General features: G+C 36.9%; 3 protein-coding genes and 1 long non-coding RNA gene across 9 annotated transcripts; 2 read left to right on the top strand and 2 right to left on the bottom strand.

The window, feature by feature from the left end:
- Positions 1-272: 272 nt before the first annotated feature.
- Positions 273-11,670, bottom strand: LOC110842451 (protein lingerer). Of its 6 annotated transcripts, none has more exons than XM_022088196.2 (19): positions 11,538-11,670; positions 10,574-10,804; positions 7,075-7,220; positions 6,960-6,992; positions 6,836-6,873; positions 6,161-6,231; positions 5,632-6,039; positions 5,518-5,560; positions 5,383-5,427; positions 5,061-5,078; positions 4,530-4,972; positions 3,912-4,343; positions 3,441-3,733; positions 3,171-3,349; positions 2,798-3,046; positions 2,644-2,719; positions 2,180-2,570; positions 1,952-2,104; positions 273-1,414 (listed from the first exon to the last, which is right to left on the bottom strand). In XM_022088196.2, the coding sequence occupies exons 2-19, from the start codon at positions 10,721-10,723 to the stop codon at positions 1,319-1,321; spliced, it is 3,264 nt and encodes a 1,087-aa protein (XP_021943888.1). In that variant the 5' UTR covers positions 10,724-10,804; positions 11,538-11,670; the 3' UTR covers positions 273-1,318. The 6 variants fall into 6 exon arrangements, with proteins under 6 accessions (XP_021943888.1, XP_021943889.1, XP_021943886.1 ...); XM_022088197.2 differs by having other exon boundaries at positions 2,042-2,104; positions 3,138-3,349; positions 11,538-11,669; XM_022088194.2 differs by having other exon boundaries at positions 3,138-3,349; positions 11,538-11,669.
- Positions 7,777-8,348, top strand: LOC118433847. The gene is made up of 3 exons (XR_004833613.1): positions 7,777-7,848; positions 7,946-8,111; positions 8,189-8,348. It is a non-coding gene; the product is annotated as an uncharacterized LOC118433847 (long non-coding RNA).
- A 13-nt stretch (positions 11,671-11,683) lies between the features above and the next one.
- Positions 11,684-12,773, top strand: LOC110842453 (probable 28S ribosomal protein S16, mitochondrial). The gene is made up of 4 exons (XM_022088200.2): positions 11,684-11,830; positions 12,029-12,175; positions 12,242-12,401; positions 12,495-12,773. The coding sequence occupies exons 2-4, from the start codon at positions 12,059-12,061 to the stop codon at positions 12,635-12,637; spliced, it is 420 nt and encodes a 139-aa protein (XP_021943892.1). The 5' UTR covers positions 11,684-11,830; positions 12,029-12,058; the 3' UTR covers positions 12,638-12,773.
- A 3-nt stretch (positions 12,774-12,776) lies between these two features.
- On the bottom strand, positions 12,777-14,063 carry LOC110842452 (cytochrome c oxidase subunit 5A, mitochondrial). The gene is made up of 5 exons (XM_022088199.2): positions 13,904-14,063; positions 13,681-13,799; positions 13,481-13,596; positions 13,214-13,381; positions 12,777-13,137 (listed from the first exon to the last, which is right to left on the bottom strand). Exons 2-5 carry the CDS (start codon positions 13,754-13,756, stop codon positions 13,033-13,035), a joined length of 465 nt encoding a protein of 154 aa, XP_021943891.1. The 5' UTR covers positions 13,757-13,799; positions 13,904-14,063; the 3' UTR covers positions 12,777-13,032.
- Positions 14,064-20,498: the final 6,435 nt, after the last annotated feature.

A 20,498-nucleotide genomic window follows, 5' to 3' on the forward strand; every position in this document is an offset into this window, starting at 1 on the left:
CTACGCCATGAAACTCTTCAGCTTATGAAAGCCTTACCATTTCTGAAAATTTCCAGAATAGACAGTCAAAACTTTACAAACTAGCCACTTGTCCAGTAGGGTAAGGTTATCAGTAGGAAAAACCAACGACTATATGAGCTATGCCTACAATTTATGATATTTAGTACATACATATATTTATTATAAGAGTTTTCATGATGGTAATTTACGATGAGATAGTAGTTAGTTAGTAATACAAGTATGCAAACAATAGGAAATGAAGTATATACGAATTACCAATTTTTACTGTAGTTTATTGTTAATCTATTAAATATTAGTGAAACTGTAGGTAAGTGTTCTGGTCGTCAGATTTAATTGCAATCGGATTAAATCGGTCAAGAGTTGTTGTGGGTTTGGCGGTGGCGGTGACTCAGTCTGCTATATATTTTCATTTTAGAATTTCTGAGCTTGATTCATTCACTTCTTCAGTTGCACTACGAAACCATTTCAGTAGGACTTACATAGACAAAATAAGAGGTATTTATATATAGAGGTTTGTAGTAATGCAATATATATATATGTATTTATATATATATATATATATATTATATTTATATGTCTAATTTAATTACCCACAACAGAACAATCAATCCAACAAACAACAATGAATGTTTTAATTTTTTCAAATGTCCATAAAAGGTCAACGCAAATGAAACGTATAAAAGAGGCGGATCGGAAGTAAGGAATGGAAAAAATGAAAAATTAATTCAAACACAAATTCTCATTGTATATAAACGCATCACTATACGAGTTTAATAAGTTTCAAAGATGTATAATTCATTATAACTATAATCGTAAAAGGTACTGAATTTAATTAAATTTAAATAAATTTAAAAATTCACATGGTGTCGTCTATTATTAACTTTAATTTATCTATCATCGATTTTTACGAACGATTTTACTTAAAGTTGTGTATCTGTACGAACAATGAAAAACGTTGCTTCTGGCGCAATAGTTGATAATAATAAGAAATTTATCTAAGATTAATCATTAATCGAAAACATGATATATATTTATATATAAGCCGTTGTTCGGAACCAAGAAAATCATGGGTAACAGCAGCTTAATTTGCCGCTTACTTACGCGCACAGTACAATGAGATGATTTAAACAACTTCGAGAATATGCTGTGTTTTTTCTTCTAATAACACTCATGAGACAATCTATAACTAATCATTACAATTTGGTTTTTAGATGTACATTTGACATCAAGATGTAAAACAGAAAACACTAAATTGTTGTCTGAATGTGTGCATGTGTAAAGGGGGGGGGGAAGAGGGTTAGTTGTTTCCCCAGTAGGGTCCTCCGCTGTATTGTTGCTGTTGTTTTCCTTTTGGCTGCCCTGGGCCTGGCCTAGATGCATTACCACCAGCATCCTATAATTAAAACAACACAAATTATGTTTACGTTTTTAAAGACTGCAAATTATTCGTACATATGAACAATCAAAGAGAATTATTTGATATAGTAGAGTGAAATGAGTGGATTATGTACAGAGCAACACAAATTAATATATGTAGTAACAGGTCAGCTTTTTAGCGCAAGCAACAGTCACATAACCAATCACGATATACCCAACCAACTATACTCAAAGGCTAAAATCATCATACATACTTCCCATATAAAAGATGCACATCATTTAATTTGGTTAAAAAATCCCTGCATAAACATATACATCGTGGATGTATTTTTTGTAAATTTCTGATTATAATACTTTAAACACACATTAGCATCGCAAACTTTCATTACGAGTTTCATATATCACACTGCCCATGTATAATGCAAAAACCAATAGACCCGATATATTATTAGTTGGATTTAACAGATCAACAACCACGTTATTAGTTGTATACAGCATCAAATCACAACTGTGCAAAAAGCCAAACACAATTGAAAGAGAAAATAATAGAGACTTGATGCATAGGAGGAAGAGTATGTACTGCTTGTGATGGGATGAAAACGCTGTATGACGTGGCCATTGCGTTACTCAAATTGTTTAATACGTTTGGCTGAGCACCGGAGCTGAATCCCCCCTGTCCCCCAGGTCCAAACTGTTTATCATACGACTGCAAAGTGTACGTACGTTAGGTTTTCTAGATTTACCATTCATAAAAATCACATTAATTTAATGTGCTTCTTACATTAATTTTCCCCATGTGTCCCTTATAAATTGAGGAATTTAAGTCAGTCGATTGGGAAACGCCAGTTGTTGAACCTTTCGTACTGTTGGAGTTGGGTCCACTTGGATAAGAACCTTTGTTGTTAAAGTCATTTGTTGGACCTCCCTGATTGGTGTCGTAAGCGTACGAAGCATTGTACACGCTTTTATTTTGATACTGATGGTTAACTGCTGGCCCGGAAGGGTTTGTCGCTGGAGCCATTGGTTGTTGATACATATGTGTGTAAGGAAAAGATCCTTGTACCATGTTATTCCCTACATAAAAGTATGGCATGGCTTGGTTGTACATGGCTTGCTGTGTATTTCCACCTGCGAGATTCGACGGAACAGGAGAGGCCGTTGAGCTGTCAGACCTACAATATAGCAAATACAGTTTCGCATACAGTTTTTTTAAATTTTACATAACCGTTAAGTAAATCCGCTAACCGTTGAAATCTCCCGTCAGCTGCGTTGGAATAAGCTTGCATTGTTTGGGCGTCATTTCGTCCAGAAACTTGGACGCCTAGGTAGAAATGCAGATATACACATATACACACAAGATAAAATAATATGAATGTTAACTTGGTATAATGACACTTACCATAACCACCCGGACCCGTGGCATCATAATAACCAAAGTTTGGAGGTAGCCTTGGCATAAATTGCATAGAGTTATCTTCGTATCCGTAAACTTGCGTTTGTACACCATAAAATGGAACAGCTGGCGTATTTTGACTAAGAATATATGGAGGCATAACCATTCCCGGTGGCATCATCTTAGATGTCGTATTAGTCGTTGCTGGAACAGATGACGACTTTGCATTCGATGATGTAGAAGATGTGTTTCCGGCTGTAGTACATAAAATAAACGGTAATTATTTTTATTACTATCATTTTCAATGGATTAGACATAGTAAAGTAGGAAAAATAAATCTAATTACAGGGTAATTCAGTCCCGTAGTTCCAATCCTCACCTGATCCAGGTTGCACGTTTGATCCCATCTGAGAAGTTGCAACCGAGCCAACAGACGAGGCTGGCATAACATTAGCACTAACATCAGTCGTTGATTCTTTTATACCAGTCGTTGTGTTCAGTCCTCCCATCTTGGGACCATAGCTTGCATACTGTGTGTTACCAGATGAATTGTTATAGCTGTAAGAACAAAATATTTAGTTCACTCAAATTGTCAGAGCTGTTGGTTTTTAAAGTGTTAATCACAATCGCAAATCAATCAATCACTCACCCTGAATTGACATTAGAATTCATATGGTAACCACTCTGCGGAGGTGCCGTGCTACCAGGTCCATAAGGTACGTTAGCGTTTTGAGAAGAGGCAACAATAGGCTGACTTGAAGTATTTGAAGCTGTTCCATACGCAATGTGTGACATGTATCCCGATTGTTGATTTGGTATCTGTTGTTGTGAACCATAAACAGGACCCCCCGTAGCTGCAGTTGAGCTATAAGTATTTTGTGACACTGGAGGAAATCCAGGGGCAGGAAAACCAGGCGCAGGTTTATTGCCTGCATGTGCATACTGAAAAAAAAACGCAAACAAATTTATATGCCATTCAACATTCGATGTAGTGAATTGGGACTGACTGAAGCTAGTCTTGGTACTAATTATTTATATTAGTATTAACTAATTAGTATAATTATTTATTTATATTATAGTCTCTAAAAAATCACAATAATTAGCTGAAATAATTTCTTACCGATACGAAAGCTGAACCAGCATTATTTCCAGAATTGGCTGCCGCATACGAATTGGATCCAGGTTGTTGCGATTTTGTTTGGTTTTGTGAGAGTGATAAATTATCTATACCACCACCGGGAGTGTTACTAGTGCCGGTTAGATTGCTTCCTTTTCCGGGATCAGTAAGGGATGACTGGGCATTGATTGAAGTTTGGAATGGAGATGGGGAGTGGCCGGATGATTTCAAATCTTTGTCGTTTGAATTTCCGGACCCAAAAGAATCCATTTTTGTACCTTGACCTCCATAAATTAAAGTGTTGTCCTGCTTTCCACCCTGCATCACAGAGCTAAACGAGAGGGACGGGTCTGATGAGGACAAGTCTAAGCCACCAAATTGAACGTCTAAAGTCGACCCTGGGTCATCAGGCATTTCAACAGCAGATGAAGGAATCTGGGAGCATATAAAGAATAGAATCACTTTATACTTGCACGGGTAGATACGAAGTTATCATATCAAACGAGTTAAGGGTCGACACCCTAAATGAGTTCCATGGTCATACGCTCACCACAAATATCGATAAATAGTATCACAACTTTACGAAAAAAATCAAATAATTATCACTACAACGCAACTCACTTTGGATGGTGGACCACGTGGCCTTTGCACTTTATTTCGTGGAGGTAAAGCCTGGTTAGAAACTCCGACATTCATTTGATTAGAGTTGGAGTAAGACGACGACTGAAGCGAAGCCAACAAATTTACTCCAGGGTTTGCATGTGATGAAACTCCTGATGAAACTGTAGAATTCTGTTTCGAAAGCAGTAAATTTAGATCAAGAGTGTGCGATCCGGATTGCTGGTTGCCACCGTTCGCTCCAGACCCCGCAAGCCCTTGTACAACGCTGCTCATTGTGACCCCTGATTCTTGATTAGCAGCCATCTTCAAAATGTCTGCTGAAGAATTACTGGAAGCACTCTGAATGTGATTGGAATTTGGATGCCCACTTCCTGAGCCATTAGTGGTATCATTCAAAGGACCCACCGTCGTCTGGGTAGAAGGGGTAAAAACTTTGGTGTCAGCTAAAACACACATTACATCATTAAAGGACTGTTTAAAACCAAGAATAAAATATTGGCATGTGAAGTGCTATGCCGTATTAATTATTACCTAATGATCCAGTATATTCTATACAAAAATAAAAGATGCAACATATTAAACACACACATCATTTCAATCTCAAATGGAACGTAGGAGGTGTCTTTAAGCAAAGCTAATTAAATTAGAAATGGTTAACATAAAATCGTCGAAAGAGCCATTAACTCATCATTAAGTCCGAGAGGGCTGGATTAAAAGTAAGACCGAGTGTGTATTTAGGCCGAGGGGTTTTATATTTCGAAATTCGCAAAATTGTATTTGAAACACATTGAAAGGAATAAGGAATAGTTGAAAGAAAGAAAAATTAAGCGAGCGGATGAGCTGATTCCCGAACCTTCATTGTCCCAGTCTTCTGCGGAAGGAAATTCTCCCCATTTGTCTAAAATTTAGACAGAGAAAATCAAATTTTTGCCGTTACATATGTTGTTTACTTTATCAACTATTTTGGTGTGATAAAACAGCATCGTACCGACTTTCATTGGTGCCTCTTTTGTACCGTCTGCTTGATAATCCTAAAATACAAAGATGAACATTATGAATACTCATTGTGGATGGATGTTATACTGTGATAAAGAACACTTACTGTGTTTTCCCACACGTCAATAGTGTTATAACTGTCTCCATCGCGATCACCACGAGCACGGCTAGCAAATGTTCTGCCACCCCCACGAGATCCACGTCCATTTCCTCCGCTGATACCTCCTCCACCTCTGCCTCCTCTCCCAGGACCATTTGTCATTCCGCCCATTCTTCCACTTTTCATGAGCTCCTCGTTTTCTTTGTCACTGCGACCTCCTCTTCCAATTCCAGGGCGACCACCGCGACTTCGAGTGCCTATTCCACTACGACCAGCCCTGTCCCCTCTCCTCTGGTCTCCTGTGAAAGGCTGGTCACCACCACCTTCCAAGTCTTTCTTCTCCCCTTTCAAATCTCGCTTATCTGACTTGTCACGCCCAGTTCTTTCCCCGTCTTTGATTACTCCTCCCTTTCCCTACAAAAATAATTAATTAATTTACAAATTTAAATTGTTGTTCAAATTTATATCAAAGATCGTATTTAAATCTTAGATACTTTAATACTACTACCACTTAAAAAATGCATCGTACACTTACATCTTTGGGTACAACAGCTGTGTCAGACTTCTGATTTGGAGTCTTCACCTTGCGTTTTTTACCTGCTTGAGCTGCATTATACAATCATAAGTCAGTTAATAAGTATAATAAAGATGAATTACATAGTTATTATAGTATATATAATAATTATATGCAAGTTATGTATTTTACTGGCATTAGTCTAGAAATAAATTTTTATAGTGTGATCGTAGTACAGAGTTTTATATAAAAACCGTCGTACAATGATACTCACAAACTAAGAAATACAGTAATAAATCCAGCATTTATAAGAGAAGTACAAAATGTGAGCTACTTGTACTTGAAATATATTGAACATATAGTGTAGTATGAGCAAGATTAACTCCAAGACTTAGTCCTCGACTCTTCGAATTAAAAAAAACTATAACCGTCAGCACACAGGTAGGTGAAATATCACTTTCTATATCAGTATCTGTGACGCAAGGACCAAGAGAATTAGTCCCGATTGGGTTATTACATACAACCTGAATTGAAAATAACGTGTTTTTATATGTTTTGCATTCCGAATTTTCTAATAATTATAGACAACCTGCGGAGTGCGGTTGCACAATGGAGGAATAATTATTTGTAACTTGGCCAGAATCTAACCATTTTTATATTATGGTAGAAAATAAAAGAAAGTAGTTGCATATTTACCCCATTCCGACTCCAACGACTGACTCCCTCCATCCGTGCTGCGATTTAATTAATTGGATGTTATTTACATATTTTTTTTTTAAATTAGAGTGGACAGAGTTAATTTGAGAAAAGACCAACTTACAGAAGTGTAATAGCCATTTCAATATCATACTCTCTGCAAAAATATTGTTATTTATTAAATAACGATACGTGATTACTATTATTCGTCGTGTTGAAATCATATGGGTTTCCCATACCTGCTGTGAAGAGCCATGCAAGCTTGATCCTCTGTTGTTCTCGTGATTTCCATCACTTGCCGAATTTTCTTTTGCAATTCTGGATCTTCAACTCGATGTGAATCCATGATCTTTGCAATTTGCATTTGTTCAGCAGTTGCCACAATCTATATGCATAATATTATAATATTAATTCTTCACTTATGTTATAGATGAAGAGTACCGTTGAAAGATGTTAATCAACGTAAATTAAAAACGACATGTATAACGACACGGTCACATACACAAATATTAAGTGGAGATGAGTGTAGCAGTGGATATTTCACACGAAAATGGCTAATTCTTATACACATGGTAGCCAGCTCACCGTTCAAGTCAAGTTTAGACTTGTTCAGATCCAGCTTATAGTAATTTGTGATGGGTGGTGCAAGCAAGCAGCCGCCGAACTGTCGTCCACCCCACTACTAACAAGTGTCTCATTTGATGAGTGGCCTTCAAGCAGAGACGACCTCCGAACTCATTCTTCTCCAGAATTCAAAATTTATCATTGGTGAGTACAGGTTATGCAATAATTTTGAAACATTTAACTTATAGCTCAATTAATTCTCTCCTCCCTGTCTAATTAATATTATTATATATTTTTCAGTTTAACAATGGACAATTCACCAGTGGTAGTGGATTTGGTGTCATCTGAGGAGGAGGAAGATGAATTAGTGATGCGGCCAGTATTACTGGGAAAACGTTCTCATGTCATCAGCAGCAGCAGCAGTAGCTCGGAAGAAGAGAGAGATGAAGGTAAATGTTGTTTTTCAATTAATAAATCTCAAATTAATTATTTCTTCTCCCATTTTAAAGTTATTTTCGATTAATGTGTGTTATTGTCATTGTATAGTTATTGATGATAACAATCTGGTTGCCAAAACTGGAGCAAAACGGCTTTCAAGACCGGCTCGAGATCAGAGAGGTCAACAACAAAGGACCCGGAGTCCACCCCCAACTCGTGCGCCAGGTCCATCTGGGGTGATTACTGTAGCAAGAGGGAGTGGACAAGCCGTGACGTAAGTTTCTCAACATTTTTATATTTGACCCTCGTTTATTGGGATAATCAAAATAGTTTTATTTTTAATTATTTCAGGATTCGTGTTGTCAGACAGTATAGAAGAGTCAACAGTAAGAGGTCAACGTTGCCGGACAAATTCTGGTGCAAATATTGTGGCGCTGGTTTTCCGAGAATATACGCACGGAACAGGCATGTAAAGATACATGAGGGGAAGTTCAAAGGAAAATCGTAAGTCACATAAAATTAATGAGTTACTAGTTAATGTCATTATTATGCATAATAAATTATTATTATTAATTTATGAATATGTTCAAAATTGCAGTTACAAGTCCAAGAAGGGGGCTTATCCATGCACGCATTGCAATGTGGTGTTTTCTTTCAGCACCAATCTGTCGAAGCATATCAGAGACGCATGTCGTTCCATCCCAACAAACCATGTAAGTACTTATATACAACTGTTATGAAATAATATGGGCAAAGTATGTAACTTTGTTTTTTGAACAGGACTCTGAATGATATGAAGAATATAAATCCTTTGAATCACAATTCAGCGTTGAAGAATAGGGGCGAGGATCCGTTGGACCCAAATAACGAACAATTTGAAGTGGACGTCAAAGATATGCTCAATTGGGTGAAGGAATTTGCTGCCGCTCAACAGCGAAGAATTGACCTCCGCCCATCATCGGTCTACTTGGCTGCGTCACTCGGCCAAAATTTTGACCCCAAAATACACAAACCATTCGAGTTTGTCAGGAACGGAGATGAAGGGATCCGATTTTATATTGGCTTGAACTCTAAAACAATTGGACTTAATTATCATCATCTCCAATTTCCGGAGAATTCACCACTTGGGAAAGCTGACAAGTCTGGAGAAACGTGTGTCCTCCTAAAAACTTGGGGATTTGAGGTGGGCTGTCATGCCGAGAAAGTCAAACTTGCTCGTGCTTTGGAGGCATCCTTGATAGTGAGTTTCAATTGTAGTAAAATTTGTAATTGTCATTTCCTTTTTATGCATCAACATTTACTTATATTGGAATGTTTTTTTGGTTATTTCAGGAATTTGCCCTTACTAGCCAAGAATTTAAATCTAACGATGGGAGGGAGTGCAAGTTCTACAATCAGCAAAGGGAATTGGTTGCGTTTTTTGAATGCAGCAGTGAGGAACAGCGGAGGGCGTCGCTGGAGAAAGCAGTGAAAGGGGTACCATTCATATGCTGTCAAGAGGACTGTCAATGCGAGGCGATTGCACATTTCAAGAGTGGCGAGTGTACTCCAATCAAGTTCCCTCTCAAAGAAAAGGGTGTCGTCAATCCGTTAAACATCGGCTCGGCCTCAAAAACATCCTCCAAGACGAAAGTGGACAAGAAGAAGAAGAATCCTCTAGTTACCCCTGCCGAAATCAAAGTTGAAGTCGACCGTCGTCTGAAAGACCTTCAGGAAAGGAGGCGACAAGACCCCGACCACGAACACCATGTTTACATTACCATTTTGGCAAGAAAACAAGATTTTCCTGGACTCTGCACCGCCCGGGATATATGTAGGGCAATAAACAATGGTGGACATGCCCAGGCCGTAATTTTATATTACGTGGGAAAAGGAGAACGTGATGGGATGAACAAATATCACAAACATCGTCCTGACCTCAGTGCCGCTGCAAAGAAAGCAACCGGTGGTGACTATTGGGTCATACAAGTAGCAACCTTCAAGTGTCCCAGTTTGGAGGAAGCAGAGAAGTTGGAAGCAAAGTTATTGGTAAGATCAGTTTTAATTTTTTGTACAAAAAGTATGTTTAAAAAATATGCATACTTATTATAATTTGCATGTTTTTGCAGATATGTTGTCTGCTGCAAGCTCGGAAGAAGATGGTCGGAACAAATTTCAACTCATTGAATAAAGACATGCCATGGTCTGCTTTCAACAAATTAACAGAGGAGGAGAAACTGCAATCCGTCCGAATGGGAGTTGCTGGAGTTTCTCCGATAACTTTGCAAGGAGTTGTTCCCCATTTCACAATGGGAAAAATCTCATTTCCCGTCAATTTGGGCCATGCAATCAAGAAAAATAACATTTTGGATGTTACCAGCATTGGCCCTTCTAAGGATTAATTGTTTTACATTATACATTCATTTCTGATTTATGACAAGCTTATTAATTTGGACATATTTTTCGAAATATAAATTCTGGGTAGTTTGTTAGCAAATTAATTGTCTCTTTCCTCCTTCACTGCCACACTCATTTCCACTTCTACTTAATATTTGCCTACTTGAACGTCTCATTATATGAAATTGGGTGTAATTTTATACAAGTAATACATATTTTTTTGTTGTGTATACCATTGTTCGTTATTATGTAACATAATAATGCATATAAGACAAACTTCAAAAAATAAAAAAGGAACGGGAAATGAACATATGAATCAAAAAATCATACTCATCATAAAGTTGAAAAAAATAAACATACCACAATCTTTGGGGTGAGATCAAGTTTGTCTGATTTTGAATCTGACTTGCTGGACTTTTTACTGTTGTTGTTATTGGTAGAGGGATTCTGTTGTTGAACCCCCCCTTTCACAGGGCCTCCTTTTGTCGTCGTCGCACCACCGGAACTCATCCTGATTTGGTAATTTCACTCACGTAATAAGGATTTATAAAATTGCTACCTATATACAGCGGCTGTATGTACAACAGAAATCTGGAAATCAGAAATTAAAACATAATTAACTAAGATCCATGTGTGCTTGATGAACGGATTTTATATTTTAATATTTAGGTATTTTTTTGATGATGAAATCGCACGTGTCTATGTAGCTGTTGTATAGAAAAATACTCCAGAAAGAAAATTCCCGAATGAAATGAAATACAATCAAAACCCTTGAAATAAAACTGCACGACGGTCGATAGTCCGGCCAAAATAGTAATCCAAAAAGCAAAAAAAAACATAACCATTATTGTGCAAAAATGTTTTAAACTGCCTAGTACATAAATCTCGTATATTAAATTGAATTGTCCCCAGATGCCGAATGTAAAACGTTGTTTGTAATCACATAAAGCAGAATTACATCACAAAACTTCATAACTCCACATTCTTATTATAATAAGATTTGGTGTTACTTTAAATTTTTTGGAAATGTGCTCAACATAATTGCAAGAATTTTTTGAGTAATTGCACGAAACCCTTTGTGCTAATAAACCCCGATTTTCGCTCGCTTCTGCGACGCCATTGACTCATAATAATAATGTGATGCAAACTGAGTTGGCTAAACTGCGAGTCATGTTAAGAATTGCGGGGGCCTGGTTTGTGGCCTTGACCCCCAGCAAGATTTCCGCCACACGGCCAGAGTGCCTCAGGAAGAAGCTGAGGGTTCACTTGAGCGGTTTACTAATTGTAAATGTCAGAAAATCACGGCAACGACGAGGACACGTACCTTCACAAAATAGTTCTCTCTCCAGTCAGTAAGGACAAAAGACTGAGCGAGAGATAGACGGGACGAACGAATTCACTTTTGCTTTTTTGTGCAAGCGAGTAGTGAGGCTTGCTTTAGATGCTGGCTGATGGTTCGTGTTTTTGTGTGGAATCGTCCGTGTTCGGGCACCAAACCAAATGACCTCGTCACCTCACTCTACGCCGCCAGAGTGTTCTGGACGTCAACCCGGCAGCTGCAGCAAATAATAATAATCCATGTGCGGTTTCAAATTCACTCGACAAACCCATATAATAGTAAGTTATGTTATAATAATAGTGTTGATTGGCTTGTTTTCGCTGGAATTCAATTGTCGTTCTTTGTTTTGTCATTGCTAACTATTGTAGTTGCTTGCTTTCATCTGTTCATTTAAAATTTAAATATAAAGAACAGAATACTATTTTGAATTTTAAGAATTATCTATCATGCATAACAATTTTACCTAATTTTTGCAGGAATAATACGATCATCTAATTAGAGAGAAAATGCCCCTGCCAGCGGTTGGAGGAGCTGCCCTTCTCGCAGATAAAGGCCCCAAGATTATACGTCTAGCATTGCATGGTCATGCTAACCGTCCATTTTTTCACATAGTTTTGACAAATGTAAGTAACTGATTAATTACAGTAATACATGTTAAATATTACTTGATCTCTTCTCTTTACCTGCAGTGTAAAGTGAAACGGGATGACCTCCCTGTCGAGCAATTGGGTACGTATGATCCCATGCCTAATTTGGAGAATCAGAAACTACTAAGTCTAAATGTTGAAAGGACGAGATATTGGATGGGACAGGGAGCTATCTTCTCCACCCCTATAGCAAAACTGTTAGGTACAACTTCATTTATTAGTAGGGTATTATTAGTAGAGTATTACTTAAAGCGTCAGAAGGTAACTATTTTAAAAATAACTTTTTTTTGAGTAGGACAAGTTGGATTTCTAGACATTCACCCACAGACGTATATAGATGCGTGGAGAACGAGATTTGATGACGCTAGAATAGAAGCTGAGACTAAAAAAGCCACAGAGTCGACAACTAACGTTGAAACTGTTCCTGCAACATCGTAATAATGAAATCAATGTAATATGTATGTAATAGAATTAGGTTGGAAAATATTGAGCTCGGATTTAGTGTTTGTCAGCCAAATAAACCAAATAATTACGTTTTTTAAACAGAACGACAATAAAGTCATTTTCCTATAAATTGTACATTTTGTTACAATATTTTATTCATATACTCTCTTACTTGTTTTACAAGTTACAGCTATATGGCAATTTAACTTAGCTATATTCCACGGCCATGCAGCAACAAAGATTGACGATTCGAAAGGTTATTTTATTCGTTGGTAATTTAATGTTGCAGCCTGGGGAAGGTGAAGATGAATATAATCCGAATGTTATCTTCTATGACAGTATCATTTCACTACGAATATTTGCAATTATTTATATGACTTAGGGAGCTATTAACCATGAACATCAAACACGCTTTTCAACGCCAACTCGGGCTTGTCGTATCCCAGCTCTTCAGGTGTACTAATGCCTAATTCGTCAAGGGTTGGTCTAATTTCCTGTTTATTTATAAACAACAAGATTGATACCAGTCCTTGTGAAAAATATTACCTTACACATATTAGATACACTTACCTTAATGACATATGGGTAGAGGTCCTTGTTGACCAAACATCTAAACTTTATAGCTTCCAAGAATCGGGTTGTAAGCGCGTGGTCATTGACGCGACGACAGGCCCTCAATGCGGCGCTAATGATTTTAGGGTCAGGGACCAAATCCATCCCAATCAAATTGTTCATTCCCTGTTGTACAAATTAATTAATAGAATTTTAGGGCATGTTATTATTATTAAAGGCTGCATTAATTTATTAGAGGCTATTTTATTATTTTTTGTTACATACTTTTCTGATCTCCCAGCCATCAATATCCGGGCGGCTGAAATAAGCCACATATCTTGCATCAAATTCCTCGTCTGTCTCTTGAACTTTGTGTGACATATAGCGAGTATTGGAAATCGCTAAATAGAGCAACATAGAAGATAGTTAACCACAACTAAAGATGATAATTCAAGTGGAAGTTGGTAACTTAACACGTAATTTACCTGGTTGTGCAACTCGGGCATTGATGACCGCCCCACGAAAAGCAGCTTGTACGGATCGAGAAACGAGTCGCAACATTTTGATTTTAGTTAGTTATCCCCACAACCGGTACAGAATTGAACTGCAAAATTGCAGTTTACAATTTATATATTTTATATTTATGTGATATAGCAAAATAGCACTTCACACTTGCACTTAATTAATACTTCACAGTTCTAACTTTACCTTGATTAATGACAATCCGGCACGAGCAACAGACGCCCGTTCAAAAATTTTAAACTGCAACTAAAATTAATACAAAATTTTTTTAGTCAAAAACAGCCGAAGAGAGAGATGAAATCCAAATTACACATTAGAGGCGGAAGGTATGTGGCTCTGGGTGCTGGAGAAAGTGGAGAATTGGTCGTCTTTTCCGCCAGAGGGTGCAGGAGACTCTCTCAAGAAGTAGAGATATAAAGTCAATTTTGTCCGTGCCTTGTTTATTACGCGTTGAGCATGATTGACTTATCTCTTGCTTTTAACAATTTCGATTCTGCATGTTTGAAATTAACATTTCCATCTTCAATTTAAAATTAAATTATTTTCACATGGTTACTCATCTGCTTAGGCTCATTTTAGGTCTTGACGATCTTATTAAGAACGCTTGTCGACATATGTCTCACGGTGAGACTCTCACCCCCAAGATTTTTGTTGGTGGAATTTCGAATATTCGAAAGAATAAGAATTACAGAAAATGATAAACAATCCATCATCACAGGGGAAATCAACCTGTCACTCATGAAATCCATTTAAATAAGCTCGTACATATCTGTAGTAGACTATAGCATCAGAATACTAGAATGTACTATAATATACTTACATATGTATAGCAAAATGTGTATATCTTGATTGCTCGGAGCAATGTCGTCATCCTGTTAAAATAAAAAGTGAACTCAAATAAAATCATGGATTGATAGAAAGGTGCGCATAAAATATTGAGTTGTAGGCCCCAGTGATTTGTCAGTCAATGTCCCCTTTTAATATTCTTATAAAGAAGCACTACTTTATGTTAATATCCTGTCTTTCTGTCTGTCCACCGGAGTTCCTACTCTTAAACTTTGAACTTACGTTTTGGGAATCGATATATGAGATCCCAACAACGTCATATATATACTTATCATACCACTTGGTACGAGAGTGACCTAAAACGGGTAAATGTCATCACCTTATGGTGTAAAAACTATTTCTCTTACGGTTATTACAATATGTCTTATCAAGACCTTCATAAAATTTGGTGGTTTTTAAAAGGGTATTGCAATTTGCAATTCCACTAATAATAGACACAGGCTAAAGGTATCCAAATATATATTTTGTATGCTGTACATGATACACAGTTCCATGAATTGGCACTTGGAGATAAGGTAAAAATCGGGTTCATATTAGGAAGGAGTACCTGCAAAACCTACAACATGTATGCGGATACAGAGCTGTTCCTGTCCAATATGACAAATATGAAATGATTTTCACTTTCTCCTTCTTATACTTCGACAATTCTCAATTTTCTCCAAATGCCAAATTTCCGTGTTTTGATAGATATCAATGGGAAAAGGAGTATGGTCAAAGGTCCAATTTCACAAAGTTCAAGAAAATTAGCAAAGGCTCGTTGAAACTCCCTATAATTTCACAGAATGGAGTTATATTTCGCTACTCGGTTATACCCGTTTTATTTTGATTGTTAGGCATCTTGGAATCATACTTATTATTCGAGTTATTATTATTATACACACAAAATATGGAATCGGTGTGAAAAGGGTTGTGATAGATCAAATCGAAAATAACCAAATGAAGGATTTTTTCCTGGTTTTTGACGTGGGTTGTTCTTGTTGCTTTTCTGGTTGGTCTTGACATGTTAACAACATTGTTGCCCGTTCGTAATATCTTCTTCCTACAACGAGTACATCAGGATTGGGCTTTTTTCTTCTCAAATTGGCCTAATCGGATCAAAATGTCTAACCATGAGGGAATATCTTGGTGCTTGCACAGGATTAAAGTGTGTTACCCATTTGATTTAGTTTGGTTAGGTAGATTTTGATTTCAATGAGATTTGGAGTGTATTGTACATTAGCCGTCTGTCTTTTCGCTGTTGATTTAAAAAACATGAAGAGTTGTTCTTTTTATTGCTAGCAACTCTTTCATTTATTTATGCTATAAATCCTAATTGACAAATTTAATTCCTAATTTGTTTTGTTGCTCGAATTGACAGATGATTATTTGACAGACGATTTGGTATAAGGACGGAATAAAGAATGGGAATGAAATGAACAAAAAGATTATTTTTCCAATGCGTGTGTGCCGTGTGTGTAGAAATGCATGAATGTATGGTATGGTACTTAAGGTTTGGGAAGATTGTTCGTCTTTAAACTCAAGTGTATGTAGCTTTTCGTCATCCTATTTTTGATCACAATGTATCTTTAAATGTAAATAAATGTAAATGTATCCAATCTGAGGATGAGTTGATTCATTCGTGAATTTCAGGTTACCTTGAAACTAATTGTAAGTTTCATCTCTAAAGTCCTAAGTTTTACTTAACCTACGTTGATAATCCCTGTATCGCATAGCTCTATTCTGCTCTATGCGACCATTTTAAAAATGTGGCCCACACACAACACTACACAATACTCATAGTACCTAATGGGTACCCATCCACGTATTTACTGTACACATAAATATGCATGACCCCAGATAAAGATAACCTGTAAACCAATAATTATTGTGATCATGTTCAAATTGTTTCTTGTGTATAACCTGAAATATGTGCAGTGACACTAAAAAAATTATTATAAATAAATTAATTAACTCAATTCGAATAAATTTGATGAGAGTTATAGTGCTGCCAAGTATTATTCAGTCCTAGATAGTTTGATCGGCAGTTCCGTCTATGCCCTGACAAAGGCCAAAAAGATCAGCAGGAAATGAAATACATATGCTGCATCACAACAAGAAATGGAGATTATTAAAATACTGCACACAATAAACGTAACATTGCGGGCCTTGTGAAAATATCCCATCGTGATAAAAGCCTATAAAATAATGTATGCAATTTTTGGTCGTGCATTACGTTGATACGATATGCACAACATGAGACGTTAGATTACAAAGCGAAAGAGATCTGCCCGACTCATACAAACTTTCAATGTGTCTTCTGAAATGTATCAAAATAAAGTTTGAACAAATCACAATGAGAATTTTATACCTCTGTTGTCATCATTGAACCCTCTTCTTACGTCGGAGATGCCGCACCTTATAATTTGCGGATTATTATACGGATCTCATATGTCCGTGATTATTGGATTACCCATATTCGGATATCCATCCTCGCCGTTGTTCTCTATGAGGGCACCCACCATTTACCTTTAGCTCACAGCAATGTAGTTGGGGGGTTCGACCTTTGAGTTCAATTTCATTGAATGTGGGGTGTGAATGAGTTGTAACAAATTTGTTTGTCTAGCTTAAGCCACATAAAAAGATGATGTTGACTCATCTGAAGCACTCCAATATCTTCCCTTCAACTCTGCATTATATTCTCAATTCCTTTTCCCTACGCATTGTATCCTTTCAACTTTCAATAACCTCGTTGTACTTTGTAGCCATACGTTGGTGTCATGCATTGTTGTGGTCCTCAACTCTGAATGGTATTATAGTCCTGTGCAATTTTATTCATCTCGCCGACATAGGGTTTTATGTATTAAGTATTATACGTATGTACATATATTTGTTTGTACATCTATTAATCCACGTATGTAAAATAAACACAAGAATCTAAATATCTTACGAGCTCCAGAGTATGATGAAATAATATATGGTGGGATTTGTAGTGATTAAAATAATTTAAAATTAGTGAGTTATCTTTCCACCATCATGCATTCATTAATACTGATGATACCGATAATAAGGATGGTCACTATTGCATCTGATGAACTTATGCACGTGCGTGTATGATACTGCACATGCTGCACATTCAATGTCAGGATATATTTATATGCACAGAACAACCATAAAACAATTGTCTCGTGACCAGCAAATTATAAAAACTAACTATATTTATATCTTACATGGTGAACAACTTAACAAATTTAAATAAATGCAGATTACTCTATTTAGTCATCGCTTGATTCGACCAATAGTTGACCTTTTCACTAAACCGGAGAAAATTGCAGGTATAACATTAGATACTGAATGCTTCCTCAGCATTGACAACTCCAGCCTTATATTTCATTCCGGAACTTATTGCTCGGAATCCATATGCATCTAAAAAAATAAAATAAAGAACCAACTAGCATGCTTGCACAAAGAGAAAACTTTTTTGTATGTATTTTACTCGTGAGTAATATCGATCAAGAGAAACAGAGAAACGGGCATTGAATAGAATGATTATCGCACTCAAACATCATCACTTTCAAACTTCATCATCCGGTACACCGCAAACAAGGGATACTTAAATCCTGCCAGCAAACAATAGGAAATCCAAATAGCTCTCGTAATTCTTACTCCAAGATTCCATCATAGATTTCAAATTATTGAAAAGGTTACATTTCACTCGCTCGGCACTCTTTGTATCATTTGATCTGTCACTGCGGTTATGTAGCTGCCTGTGCCTCAGCGTTCCCATTTAGGTACATAATAAAGCATTTGGTTTGCACTCACTCCTCAGCCGTCCGAGTAAATCATCCATTAGCCACACAAAGACCGGATGGTAATCATTTGCAGCTTTAAACATATTTACCTGGACAGTCTGCATCTTCAGATTCATTCGTCTGCGAACAAGAAGAGTTCAACATACAGTCTGTAATCCCAGTCAGTGCTTTTAAAACGTTGACTAATAATAAGTAATTGAAGGCAGAGTACTTTGGATAAACTATAATGTAACTGTTACGCTTCTAAATTTGCAATGGTAAGTTTGCATTCGGAACTAGGAGCAAAATTTGTTTTCTTCAATATATCACAGAAGAATGCAATGCACGTTTAAATGAGGGGCAAAAATGAGACTACTCGTAGGCAAACAAATATGTTCGTTTCCAATGTACGAAATTATATGGTTGTAATGATTGAATTGAATTGGAAGGGTTGGTGACATGACAGGTGGTTGGGTAAGGGTTCAAAATGTTGACTAAATGATAATTAAATTATGATAAATAATTTACGTACTCAGCGGGAACAAAAGGGTTGACTTTGACGCATTTCATATCCGAGATTAAACCGAATAATAAATAAATATGTAGTTATATTTAGTAGAGCACCGGTCAACACGGAAAGGATTTTGAAGCATCATTGAACAACTGTTGGTGTATTATTAAATTTAATGCCCATTGTTGTTGATGTTTGTAGCCCAAGAACACCTATATAAAAGTTGAACTTATGTATGTACAATGTAGTGCACGATATAATTAGTGTACATTTATGTAATTTAATTTCAATGCCGTGAAGACTTTGAAGAGGACTTTCTGTTTGAAAGGGGTATGAATTTGAATATCTAGTATGCTGTGTGCGAACATTGTATCTGCTGCCAGGTCGAGAACCACTTGTTTCTCATAGGTTGGCCTTTCACATCTTGACTTGACTAGCTATCAATTATATAAATTATGTTCTTATTTTTTGTTGTTATTCAGTTAAACAATTTGATTTTCACACTTTGTGTATTCTCAATTTATTAAGAGTAAAATCGAAATTTGTTAGCACCTGCAAAGCCAAACTGCCTTAAAGGCTCTAATTTAATAGTGTATCCGCAACAGAACCAAATTGGTACTAATAACTCTGCTCATTTAGGCGAGCACTTGGTGCTTTGTCGCAAGCTTTGAAAACTCGTAGCTTCGAACTCATCTAAGTCGTATAAACTATGTCTATATGCATGCGTACATATACAGAGAGTCCAGCACGTTGCTGAAAACGTATTTGACCTTGAATAACCCCGGAACGGTTTGTCGTAGCGGGTCAAAATTTTGAACAGAGGAGCATGTTATCCTCAGATAGTTGTGTGCAAAAATTCAACTCTCTACTTTCAAAAATGCCTCCCCCACAGCCGTCAGAAATCGAGACAGTCATTTCAACTCTTTCCAAACTCCGTCTAAAAAATTCGGTCTCCGCAGAAAAAATATTCTTTTCAAGTATTCGAACCCAAATAAGTCCATTTGACTTATATCGGGGGATTTTACAGGTATTTCACTATTCGAAATGATTTTTATCCCCATCCTAGGTTCAAGGTCGTTTGCATTATCTTGAGTCAACTTTCTCGTTTTGGAAGTCCCGGAGTCATGATGAAAAATCACCTTATTTATTTTTTCACCGTACAATTTAGGAAAATGTTATTCTAAAAGTGGTTTCAAAACACGGTCCACACTACCGACCATACTTTACAGATACGTTCACTTTTTGGAGGACTTTGATAAGTGGGAGGATACCACGACCGGACATTGCACCCACAACCATAAAATGTTTGAAAAAGTTCTCCTCACTGAAAAGCACCAAATTTCTTGAATTTTTTTCGGCATTTGTCGTGTACTAAGCTCTTCGAACCCAATTAGTAACTTGTAGGGAAAATAGTTCTTCGTAAATTGTCACCAATAACTCACTCCAATTCCTCAACAGAAAATTTAAATAATTTTTTTTGCAAACACCGGCGAAATTTTTGTTGGAACAAGTTGAAATGACTGTCTCACCTTCTGGGGATTGTGGGGGAGGCATTTTTGAAAGTAGAGAGTTGAATTTTTGCACACAACTATCTGAGGATAACATGCTCCTCTGTTCAAAATTTTGACCCGCTACGACAAACCGTTCCGGGGTTATT

The sequence above is a fragment of the Folsomia candida genome, unplaced genomic scaffold (assembly GCF_002217175.1).
Source record: "Folsomia candida strain VU population unplaced genomic scaffold, ASM221717v1 Fcan01_Sc001, whole genome shotgun sequence".
Classification (NCBI taxonomy): Eukaryota; Metazoa; Arthropoda; class Collembola; order Entomobryomorpha; family Isotomidae; genus Folsomia; species Folsomia candida.

Excerpts from the sequence above, each read along its gene's own strand:
- LOC110842451 (XM_022088194.2), bottom strand. The coding sequence starts at position 10,723 with ATGAGTTCCGGTGGTGCGACGACGACAAAAGGAGGCCCTGTGAAAGGG. Across the intron at positions 3,350-3,440 it reads AATTCTAATGTCAATTCAGG|CTATAACAATTCATCTGGTA; the intron begins GTGAGTGATTGA and ends TTGTTCTTACAG. Across the intron at positions 2,571-2,643 it reads GCTGACGGGAGATTTCAACG|GTCTGACAGCTCAACGGCCT; the intron begins GTTAGCGGATTT and ends GCTATATTGTAG.
- LOC110842453 (XM_022088200.2), top strand. The coding sequence starts at position 12,059 with ATGCCCCTGCCAGCGGTTGGAGGAGCTGCCCTTCTCGCAGATAAAGGC. Across the intron at positions 12,176-12,241 it reads TTCACATAGTTTTGACAAAT|TGTAAAGTGAAACGGGATGA; the intron begins GTAAGTAACTGA and ends CTTTACCTGCAG. Across the intron at positions 12,402-12,494 it reads CCCTATAGCAAAACTGTTAG|GACAAGTTGGATTTCTAGAC; the intron begins GTACAACTTCAT and ends TTTTTTGAGTAG.
- LOC110842452 (XM_022088199.2), bottom strand. The coding sequence starts at position 13,756 with ATGTTGCGACTCGTTTCTCGATCCGTACAAGCTGCTTTTCGTGGGGCG. Across the intron at positions 13,597-13,680 it reads TGCCCGAGTTGCACAACCAG|CGATTTCCAATACTCGCTAT; the intron begins GTAAATTACGTG and ends TGCTCTATTTAG. Across the intron at positions 13,382-13,480 it reads ATGGCTGGGAGATCAGAAAA|GGAATGAACAATTTGATTGG; the intron begins GTATGTAACAAA and ends TTTGTACAACAG.